The 12397-nt window shown below is 32.5% G+C and overlaps 1 protein-coding gene across 3 annotated transcripts in view; it reads right to left on the bottom strand.

Moving 5' to 3' along the window:
- The window catches only part of LOC145335104 (P2X purinoceptor 4-like), a 129775-nt gene that overhangs the window by 45204 nt on the left and 72174 nt on the right, over positions 1-12397 (bottom strand). For all 3 annotated transcript variants that reach the window (XM_080180822.1, XM_080180824.1, XM_080180823.1), the window contains 3 exons: positions 7904-7963; positions 5460-5507; positions 986-1061 (listed from right to left, as the gene is read on the bottom strand). In XM_080180822.1, coding sequence (XP_080036948.1) covers positions 986-1061; positions 5460-5507; positions 7904-7963 — 184 coding nt within the window. The remainder of the gene's footprint in view (positions 1-985; positions 1062-5459; positions 5508-7903; positions 7964-12397) is intronic.

Raw genomic sequence — 12397 nt, 5'->3', positions numbered from 1 at the left:
GTAATATTAAAATAATATTAAAATAATGTTTAAATAAAGTAAAAGTTATAATAAAGTAATGTAAAAGTATTAATAAAGCACTGTTAAAATAGTATTATTATAGCAATGTTAAAGTATTACTAAAGCAATATTAAAGTAATGTTAAAATTTTTTAGAGGAAAAAATAGTTTGAAGGGGGATGTTGGTGAATTGGTGGTCCATGTGCGAAAAAAAGGATTTTACCCGAAATGCAATTTCGTTCTTCTTAGCACTCTTGATTAATTAGTTTGTTAATACTCTTAGTACACTACCCTGGTAAAATTACCCAGCAAAATATAACTAGATCTGCCATTATTTTTTTACGTTTTTTTTTTTAAAGGCAGACATTATCTTCCAAAGATTTGGCATCAGATAGGCTAGGTATGAGCTAGAATCGATGTTAGGGTGTCTATAGAAGCATCTTGATATGCTTTACAAATAACTTGACACAACCTAGGGGCTGTCTCTGATATTTCAAGTACTTTGCACTTTGTACGGGTAGAATGTCTGAATATTTAGCTTTAAACAAACATCAGTCCCAGCTTATCGATTAAAACCAGTTTTTAGGCTTGAAACTTGAAAACTAATTTCTTCTGTCCCAATTGTTTTCCCGGACAAAGCTAAAAGAATCATTAAAGAAAAAGGACAAAGTGAGCTATAGAGTAGCTTTACTAATTTAAAATAAATCTATTTATAATAAAAATAATGCATAAATAATACATTATGTTTATTTCCTTAGATAAAAGTAACAGGATATCTGTCTGTTTGCATGACTGTTTTATCCTTTATTATGAAAATTTTTAACTATTTTAGGGGAAGGTGCCTTCACTATCCAAAAAGAATTGCCCCCCCCCCCCCCTTAAATTTTTTTATGTTTTATTTAAAAACTAAATTGAATTGAATAGAGATGCGACGACTGGTCCATAATAAAAGAGTAGCTACGCTTCTAAAAACAAAATTGACTTACTTTGGTAGACAGTTTTTGAGGAAATCAAAGTCCAGATTACAGATCCAGGAAATATGGATGGCCACAACGCCTCCCTGTTGGCAAATTTCATAATATCAAAGATGTGAATGAAAAAATCCATTTCTGTAATGTTTGAAGACCAAAGATAATTTCTCCCCTTAAAGCTGTATGAGAGGGAATTGACCTTGTGTTTTGTTTGTATTTATATATTAGGGTTCCAGGATAAACGCAGGAGTGACAAACGACGGAATGGAAAAACGTCGGAGTGTATAAAACATAAGTTGATAAAGTATAGGGGTTAGGTTAGGTTAAGATATGAATATAAAAATAAGCAGTGGTTGTGCATTTTAGAGATGTATAAGATAATTTTTAAAAGGTTAGGTTAGGTTAAGTGTCCACTCCGACGTTTGCCCTGGGACCTTTATTAGCCCATATTTTGGTACAATATGATTTTTATGACATGATATTTGTTTAGCTGGACAAATATTGCATATTAAAAGAAGTGAGGCATTTCTACATTAATAGTTTGTCAGACCGTTCGTCTGTGGCTTTTTATTACAATTTAGGCGGTTTTTTTTCACTCAAAGTGCTTAGTCGAACACAGAAACCTCGATACCGCTTATTTTAGATTTAAATAAAAGTAAAAGGGAAGGGTTAGTTTTTTGTTTGTTTGTTTATTACTTTTGGTCAGGTTATTAGTTGCCCTGGAGGGATAGGACACCGCAGATAGAGGCCCAATAGTTTTGAAGCTCAAAAAAAAAATAATCTCCAATCTCCATCTCTTAGTTTTCAGGAATTTTAGTTCATTATAGGCATTTAAAGGAAAAACACCATTTAGGCATATTAGAATCGTTCTATCGATTAAAAATCGTGCGTGATGATATCTGCATCAAAGAATGTTTTAAATGATAGAATTGTCCTATTATGTTGATACTTGAAACAATGATAAGGCTCAAGTCAATCCAAACTTTTAAATATTTTTTTGGACTTTAAATTAAATGTACCCAATGTTTTATATGCGTTGAGTTAAACACTGCACTGTAAGTACTTTGATTAAATCTTCAATGTTCAATCATGGTAGAAGTGTACGAAGAAAAAAAAATTTTATGTCTAAACGTTTTAACCCAATATTTTAATTTAGAGAAGGTTTCCTTGGGATTAATACCTAACATAACAATTTACAGACCTGCCTTCCACTCTTTGATCTACTGAAGTATTAAACCCCCCTCCCCACCAAAAAAAATCCCGACAAAACCCTGTACACGCCACTGGATGTGTTTATCCTCGTTATTCTTATGATCATTTAGTGACACGGGGTTGCAAAGTATAAACTGAATCATATTTATAGATATAAACAAGGATACAGGGATCTAAAGGGATAAGACAATGACCGATGAATTCATGTACATCCCCAATGATGATACACAGATTTCCTGTTCTGTAGATTACAACAAATGTTTGATACGTTTAGACACTCAACTTAATGAACCAACCAAATCAAAATTCACTAAAAGTCCTCAAGGTTGTTGGGATGACAAATATAAGAAAACGTTTTCTTAAAGAGTTAGGGACTAGTATTATAAACAGCCCTTTGTCCCCTCCCTCCCTGTCAAGGATGACAACATCCATAAGTACCAAAGCTCATAACTTTAGAAATATCGCTAACCATTAATCCGATTGAGTTCTCACTCTTAGAGAAGATTACCATATATCTCTCGATGGTTTTATGCTATTTTACTGACCGAGATGTCGGCGCAGCCGCTAAGTGAACAAAAAAGCTTCTAGTACAAAAATCAAGATTTCTATTAAAAACAATACTTTCATATTTCAGAGAACCATAGGTTGGATATGGTTTGATTAAGACACTATTATTTTGTTTATATTTCTGCTTCGTTTGTTATTCTTCTATCTATTTATAGATATCTCTCAATTTATAAACTATATATCTATGCAAAGCATAAATAAAAATATCCTTTTTTATTAAAGTTACTTAATTTCTGTCTGTATCTATTACCGCTAAGATCTCTTAAACTTTGTATTCCTATGTTTAAAGATATGCTTAAAACACTAAATTTTCTTTCTACTATTTTGACTGTGTTTGCTCTATTACAATGATATTTTTTTTTAAATGTCTAAGAGATGTCAAAAAGATGGACAAACAAAGTTTAATCCCCATGAAGCTACAGAAGACTGAAAAAGATCAAAGTTAATCTTATCATACAATTTATTTTCAGATGTTTTAAATAAACCTCTGGACTATCTAATAAAGTTGCTACGCTTCCGTTAAGTATTAATGGACGAACGGACCATAAACGTAGGGTAGTTAAAGAAACAAATACTTTTTGTAGGTTATATATTTGGGGGGTTATATTCGACACCTCCCCCCCCCCTCAACACAAAAAATGTACCAGCCCTTGCAAATAAGTTCTTTTGTTCAGAGATAATCTTAATTTTCCTCAAGATATCATAAACCACCCCATTCATTTCGAGATGCTTTTATTCCCTAGCAAAGATACTCTACAAATAAAAATGTGGGAGCGTCTGAAAGAAAGGTTGCGGGATAAACGTAATTTTCTTGGTTGTTATTTGTGATAGACAGCTTAATTTTTACATATGTTTTATTGCCTGTTTATTAAGCTCAAGTCTAAATTGAAAATTATTTTCGATTTTCTTGGCTTCTATTTGAGATATTTGGTTAGAATTAAAATTTTTAGATATGTTTTATCGCCTGTTTATTAAGCTTTAGTGTAAACTAAAATTAAAATATTCTTTGTGATAGTTGAATAGAATTTATTGTCTAGTTTTCACTTACAAATACAATGGGTTTTTTTATATTATATTTTTGTTTTTAGTATTGTTAAGTAAATTGCTGTATATTTCTTCAAGCCTAGCAATTTTGTTTGTTGTCATCCTTGTTTTGTCACTTTGTGTGTACTTCTACGCCAATAGATGTATAACAATAGAGCAATCAAATTATATATTAAATATTTGAACGCTAATAGGCCATCGATTCTTACTAAAATCAACTGACTACGATTTTAGTGGGAAAAAAGCTTTTTTAAACATTATTGCAAATTACATAGACCCCTAAGATTTTAAGGTTAATTCTCGCATCGTATTAAAAACAGCTTTTCGCGGATATGAAATGTATAATTATAAGATTAAAATCAGTTTTTTAGCCCCGAGATGCCGAATTTTTCAGTATGGCTGAGCACAGGTTCTAATCCACCGGATATTAATCGTATATGCATTTTCATTTTAAACATATTAAAATCATGTTAAAAAGTTTTTTTGTCTGTAGCTTAAGACTTCGATATATAACTATTAAGCCAATTTTAGGGAATCCTCCCATGGGTCCGGGTTGGCTTTAAGCTATTCTAAGTCTTATGAATTGGGCTACTTCACTATCCCTCCTCCTTGAATTTAGGGGCACATTTCTTATTATTATTTTGAATATCTCTATTTATAAAACATAAATGCACAATAAAGTGTCACTAACATTCAATAGCTTTTTTTACAGGATGCATAGCAATTCTATAATCTAGTGTGTTTCGATATTTTATCAGGCATTACTACTTTTTATTAAAGCTAAATCGTAGAACTATATGTTGTAAAAATAGAGAGAGAGGGGACAATGGGCTGTTTATTACACTAGTCCCAAAAGTTTTATAATAATGTTTTCTCATTCGTTGGCTTAACAACTTTGGAACTTTTAATGCATTTAATTAGTCCTACTGTTACTAGAATAGCGTTACGTTGATAAAATGTCAGCAACGAACACTTTTCTCTATTGCCATATAGTATACATAGTAAATTATATCATATCTATAACTTGTCAGAAATGCCCACTTTTAACGCAATATATTCTCCATGAATAATAGAAACCTTTTGTTAACAAAATTTAACAAGATTTAAAAACCACGTTTAATAAGTTTCACGTACGATATATACTAAAAGACCCATATAAAAGATTTAAAGTGCAAAGACATTTTTTTTAATTCTTATTTCTTAACATCTTTATTGGAACTTATTTTTTATACATTAGTAAAACAATTATATTCCATAAATAAAACAAGAAAAAAATAAATTGTGTTTCTATCTATAATAGAAAACCTTCGCTTTTAAAAACTTTGAAAATAAAATGTAGAGAAAAAAATGAATGCATTTCTAGATTAAACTTTAAGTAATTTTAGGTTTTTTCTTAAGATTTATCGAATACACTCACATATACAAACAAATCCAACTACTTTTCATATTATAATTTCTAATTCGCGCAGCTACTCTACAAATAAGATATGTCAGTCCGTTACTATTTACGTAAAAGTACTTTGTATAAAAGAATCTACGCCGCATGAATTTGAATGTTTAATACTTTCATAAAAATAACTTATATGTGGTGTAATTTTTTGTTTTTAGGGACATGCTCTTTTGTTAAACTTTTCATATAAAGGATTATTTGATATTATGATTTCCTTGACTGCCATTTTGGTATAGTTCCCTCCAGCCGCCTCCACTATGTCGCCTGAAGTAAAGTAATCAAGTAAAAATGGTTATGTATAAGATTAAACTTATTGTTTCTCTTTGAATATCTAACTTTTGCTTGTTCCTCTATCGTTAACTAGTGGCTCAGTCGTTAGCCTCTAAAGGCGAATTGTGAATGAGGAGTAAACCACCTTTCTTAAAATTTGTGACAATAGCTCAAATTTAACCTTGGACCAGTACTTATATTCCTAATCGGTTCAGCAGTTAATGAGATCTTAAGAATCACACCATTAATATTATAGCTATCCTAATATAAAAGTGACCGGATCTATGTCTGTCAGCACCGAATGATCTCGCTAACCGCTGAAACGATTGGTTTGTCCTTTACAGCGTAGTTTCTCATGGGGAAGGGGGGGGGCTACCGCCCTCCTCAGGGAAATCACCAGAAGAAAAAAATAACCACCCGAGTGACCTTAAAGGCCTCTAGGGGCGTAACCGCTAGTTGTTTAATACTTAGATGTATGTCGTCACACTTTATAAAAATCGGAACTTTCATGTAAGTAATAGATCAAGCACTTAAATTAATGAACAGGTATTTGCAAAATTGTGCCAATTCCATACCCTGCGAAGTTTTTGCAATCATGGTTGCCAATAAAGTGTAAAAAACACATAAAAAAATACTTATGCTGCTATTTCATTTTTAGGCTTATCATTTCATCAATGATTCATGTTAGAAGGGGTACTTTTGTTGATCGGGATTGGGGATGTTTATGTATGTTGGTTTTTAGTCTATTATCTTATCTCCTAAAATTCCTGAGATTTACCAATTGTATAAGCTTAATTATAGTAACATGTAAGACAATAAATTATATTATGTACTGAAGGATACGCCTCTAGAGGCCTCTAGTAGAACTTTAAATGTTTTTTTTTGTTTAAGTCTCTACGATTTCTCTTGGGAAGGTAGTGGTACCCTCCCCCAAAATAGTTTTAAAACATTTCCGGGACGTATGAGAAGCTATCCTGTTAAGGAGAACCCGATCGGTTCAGCGGTTCTTTCGGTACAGACAGACAAACACACATCCTGTTACTTTATTATAAGAATTTAATGTACGTTTGACTTTAGAACCACGTTTGATAGACATCAATTCTTGCTAAAAACAAGAAATTTGATAAGGCAAAAGTTGTGCCAAAATTCGAAGTGATCTTAAGGGATAAGAGGAACGATAAATAGATATACATGTATAAAGATTATAGATAAAATTATTCCTTCTGTAGGTTAGAGTTATTGGTTGAAACGTTTGGGCACTACAAGTTAAGGACTAACTAATCAAATTTCAATAAAATTCCCCACAATTTGTAAGCAAAGAATAACATATTGTGCTTTTAAAACTTTGGGTACCAGCGAATTTACTGTCCAGTGCCTCCACCCTTCCAGAAAAATTAGATGCAATTAATAGTGTCACCTTTATAATTGGTAAAAGAGATATAAGATAGAATTTGGCGAGCCAAAAAAGCTAAAACCAGAACAAATATGTCCATTAAGTACGCAGCCAAATAGAAAAAAGAGAGGTTTTTGTAACAGATAGCAAAGGAATTGAAATAGGTATTATTTGACCTTAGAAAATGTTGATATGTGCCCTGGCTCAAAGGTAACAAACTTCCTAATTACACCACCTTTATAAAGAAGTTCCAACCGTGCCGAGCAATGATTTGCAAGGCCTTTCTTCATTTTTTTCAACCTTTAATTTCTTACAAACGAACGGTCATTTGTAATTATAAAATAGCTTCGCTACAAAAAAAATCGGGTCAAGTGCAGTTTACGGTAAAAATGTTCCTGAGCTGGATCTTTATATCGATTAGTGGTGCGCTAAATCGGAGCGATCCAGTTCGGCGCACCTAGATATTATTAGATTTCAATCTTTAAATCAAAATGGAATGGGCGAACCAGCGCGCCCAATGGCGCGGTACTGGCGCGGCATTGCCGCGCCAAACTGGGGTGAACTTGATCGCCCCGATCTAGCGCACCACTAAAATGATTTAAAGAACCAGCACTGGTAAAGATCTATGAATTTTAAAGGCTGTTAGCTGCAAAACGGCTGAACGTACATATCATGCCCACCCACACACCGTTTTAAGCGGCATAAGAAGGCCTACAAATAATATGGAATAGCAAAGATCCAATGATGCACAGGAAAAGCTTCACTGAAGAATAAACGCGTAAAATAAGTATTTTTTGCACATTTATGTACACTGCGAAATATCGATGCATTTTTTATTACAGATTATTTGTAGGCCTTCTTTTGTGGATAAAAATTATGTGCAAGTAAAATCTATACGTTCCACCGTTTGGCCGTTAGGAGCCTTTAAAATTCATAGTATTTTGGAGACATGAACATTTTACCGTGAACTGCACTTGATCCCAAAAAAACGACTTACCTAATCTGAATATCGGACAGAGATGAGTTGTCGCATCACTGAAATTATAAACACAAACACCTTCAAACATACAAATATTTCAGTCAGTTTCAGGAAAAGGTTTTCTGCGTTAGAGTAAAACAATAAAGGGGTTAAATAACTGTGTGTCCCCAACCCGAGGACCCTGTGCAGTCTCTCAATTGGGTCTTTGAAAATCAATACCAATAGCGTCGGGAATATTAGCATAGCCAGGTCACTACAAAAGAGCAAAAAGCAATTTGCTAGCAGACGAAAAAAGTCCCCAACAGAGGGATCCAGGTAATTATCTGGTAAAACATCTATACTTATAGATTTATTTTTTCTACATTGGTTGAGGCATGTTTGAGTTGTCACAATTCGATTACAAACTTGCTAGGATGATTCCTGTAATATTGAAGTACCAAATGAAGTTTAGACTCTATTATCATTATTGGAATGTTGATTCTTAAGATGACTGGGCACAATGTTACTAGTAAAGCGGCAATGTAATTGATTCTTAAAATGTAAGTACATATCCGTTTTCAGCAACTGATTTGAATTATTGAAAAGATTTTAAACAGACTCCTAAAGAAAAATGAAAAATAAAGAAGAATAAACATATAAAATATCTCTATGGATATTTTATTCCTTGTTATTTAAAATGAAGTTACTTTAAGTTCTTTTAAAACAATAATAGGAAAAAGTTGCAAGATTAATTTGTGTCTTTAAGCACAAAACAAATTGAAAGTGAAAGTTTGAAATATTCATGGAAGGAGGGGACACTTACACTCCAATATCTAGGCATTATTTTACACATAACATTTGAGAGGGGAGGAGAATAATTTTATGTTCATGTCCTATCCCCTGTTTCAATACACATAAATAAATTAAAATCAAATCTCTAAAATAAATATGAAAACTTACTATGCCTCTGGAAGCCTCTAAACCTTTCTAAATAAAAAAAGGCTTCGGGATCTTGGGCTACAGAAATCCTCTTTTTTAAAAGCGAAGCTTTTCTATAATTAGGGTCGGTCCGTCAGTATGTCCGTCCGAGATAGATAGCTTTTATTCGTTAATTTAGGCATGTTAGAATTGTCCTGTTGTTGATTTTTCTACTTTTTTAACAACAAATTTTTATGTTATCTAATTATCCGTTTGATCTAATTTTTGGTATATCGATTCCTGGGACAACAAAGAACAATAGTATAAGCGAATAAACTCTATAACCAAGTCCTAAAAATGTAAGTATGTCCATAAACATTATCCTGTATCAAGCAGTTTTCCAACAAATTTACTTAAATTTTGCTTCGACTCTTTCGATACTTTTATATTCTGATTATTCAGTACAGACACTATACAAGTTTTAATGTTCGTTTGTCCCACCGTTTCAGTGCTTCGCTTTTATGGATGTTGTCATCCTTGTTTATACAAGAATTATGAAAATAAAGCAATCTCATGTCTAGAAATGATCAAGAAAAATAAAATCATCAAAATTCAAAAAGCAAAATGTTTGAAATATGATTTCAAAAATAAATCAGATAGGTTACAGTTCATAGATGCAATATGTAAATAAATTTGCTTTTACGTATATGTAACAAAAAAGGTGAATTTATAAAAAAGAAATATGTTGAAGTTCTAGAAAAAGATGAAAATCTACTGTAAAAATACGACGAAACCCGCTACTTCGTTTTCTTTCCATGCTCCAAATATTTAAACAATGATAGTACAATGATAAATTGAAACAATTGATAAAAGCTGTAAACAACACGAGGAAAACAAATCTATAAACCTCTTTTAACCACTTTTTGTTAAGTAAAATCCAATTTTTTTCTATTTGTCCCCCTCCCTTCATATCCTCCTCTCCCCATATAATAAAACATCTACGTATTTTAGTCATTATATAAAAGTAAAGGGGTGGTTGTCTGTGTATATATCTGTCCAATTTATACATTTTTTGGGGGTGGATACCAAAAATGACCACTGGTAAAAACAATTTTTAAAAAATTGCTTAATGAAAAACTAAAAGATTCGACTTATCTCCCCTCCACCTTTTTAAGGTGCTTCTAGCGTCTTGTAAGAGCTTAGTCACTATTTATATTACAAACGGCTACGCCCCTAGTGGCCTTTAGGGTCACTTGAGGGGGGTTGGGTTGATTTCGTCAACCCAATTTTTTTTGTATTTTACATTTAGAAAAAAATTTTGGTGGGGGGAGTTGGGGGTGTAAAAAAAACCCTAAGAAAATAGCTTAAAACCATTACAGGACCAGTATATTCCCTTAAAAGTAAAGCTTGATCGGTTCAGTGGTTACTGAAACCTTAAGCTTCAGACTGACAGACGAATATCGTTTTACTTTGTATTATAGATAATTAATGATAGACGTTTTAAAGTATGTATTTTTTTCGCGTCACTGGAAGTAAGAAGGTTTTTTTGCGGATCTCTCTGTGGCGATGAAATGGAGTTTTACCACTTTATTTTTTTGTGTTGTCAATGTTTATCTAAACACTTGAACATAAACAGTGCAATGATTGATTTTCTTTACAGGTGCACAACATAAGGAGCGGATCAGGTCAGGTTTACTGCTATTTTTACTGCAACTTACTGCCAACTGCACTTTCCAAATCTAAATTTATCTAGAGGCCGAATCTTTATAAAAAAATTTAAGGCAAAGCTTTTTATAGTGCCTACAAAAAATTAGGCCTACCATTCGTTAAAATGTATACTGGCCAGTCATTGGTAATTTAGTCTGTTTATTGGCCCATCATTGGTCATTAGTTTTGTATGGTATTATTTTTATAGACACTATAAAGAGCTTTTTCCAAAACTTAAATTGTAATTTTTGTATGTCTTAAGAAGTCAAGGATTATTGCCTTTATTATTACAAATAATTTCAAAGACCTAATAATGCATATGGAGCGCGTGCACAAGTTGGGAAAACAAACAGAAATTCTACTTCTACGCGCATTTTCTTTAGCCATTCTGGTTTTAGCCTAGTTTTGGGTACTAGTATATTTCTTGGGTGTTGTGACTTGATTCTAACAAATAGATTGCTCAGTTTTTATTGAAGTTTTCCATAAAAATTTCTATTTTTGTACATCATTCTAGCACACATACAGGGTATATGGATGATCTACGACTAGCAAAAATATAATCAACCTAGTGTCATAAACACAGTGATTTAACTGTCAAAAAGAAATTTTTATTGTCCAATTCTCAGCTGCATTTTTAGGGGTATGACAAAAATACAGTTATTGCACACCCAAACAAACACACACACTTTTTGTCAAAAATCCAGTGACTGTATATTTGCTAGTGGCAGAAGTGGCAGCACCCAGCTAAACACATACCATTTAACAACTAGAAATAAGAAAAAAATATTCTTATTTTTAATCTGTAATAAAGACAAACCACCGAAATACACTCTTATTTTAACTTATGTAATTTTCTTTCTATCCCCTGGTAGGCTCTATCATAACAGGGTACTAACCCTGTGGGGCTTTACTAACTTTAACTTAACTTAACCAAACCAACACTCTTTTTTTCTTCGAAAAGTTCGCTTGTGCTCCAAATGTGATAACACGAAAACCACTGATTTTTTTCAGGGATCTAAAGGGATAAGGCAATGATCGATATGATGATGTACAACCCCAATGATGATGCACATATACACCTTCTTTAGAATTTGGACAGCCAACTTAATGAACTCAACAATCAAAATTCAACAAAAGTCCCCAAAGTTGTTAAGCCAATTAATATGAATATGTTATTAAAAAAGTTTTAGAACTATTGTAATAAACACCCCAATGTCCCCTCCCTCCCTGGATTTTTGTTTTGTTAAATTACGTATTAACGCTCGTAAAAGATGCTAAGAATAGAAAAAATGTGCTGGAAAATTTATTTATTTGTTGATCCAAATGCGTAAGATGTTTCTTTTCAGGAAATGCATTAATATAGAAGTGGAACAACAAACAAATATCTGATTCAGATTAATTCTAAACATCAAACAACTAAGCTATTAGTATAAAGCTGCTCTATGACTAAACACTTTTCCGGGGGGGGGGGGCGGGGGGAGTCTGGAGGAGAATGCTCTAAATAATCACTATTCCATGTCTGGGAAACTGTAAGAATGGATGTAGAATATACGTGGATATTATGACAGGGGAAAACTTGTTGTCAAATTAGGTTGCTAACATGGATTTTATTTATTGGTCAATTAATCCAGTAAGAGGGGAGGGGATGGAGTCCAAAGGGTGTAAGGGTTGAATGGTTATTTTAGCCCGCTGCAGGTTACTTTATTAGAGAACATAAAAATCTGTTGTAAGATCAAAGTAATAATATATCCATTGCTGTCAGAGATATCAAAACAGATTAAAAAGCAATATTGTTCATTAATAAAATTCAGAAAGATTGATTGTAATTTATTTTAAAGATTCCCAACAATAAAAAGCTTTCTGTTTGGCTCCTACTAGAGATAGTAAGCTAACGCTTCTCAAGAAAAA

Source organism: Acartia tonsa, chromosome 13 (assembly GCF_053477335.1).
Source record: "Acartia tonsa isolate MP-2025a chromosome 13, ASM5347733v1, whole genome shotgun sequence".
Taxonomy (NCBI): domain Eukaryota; kingdom Metazoa; phylum Arthropoda; class Copepoda; order Calanoida; family Acartiidae; genus Acartia; species Acartia tonsa.
Note: the sequence above shows the minus strand (reverse complement) of the source record. Positions and strands in the feature narration are given on the sequence as shown.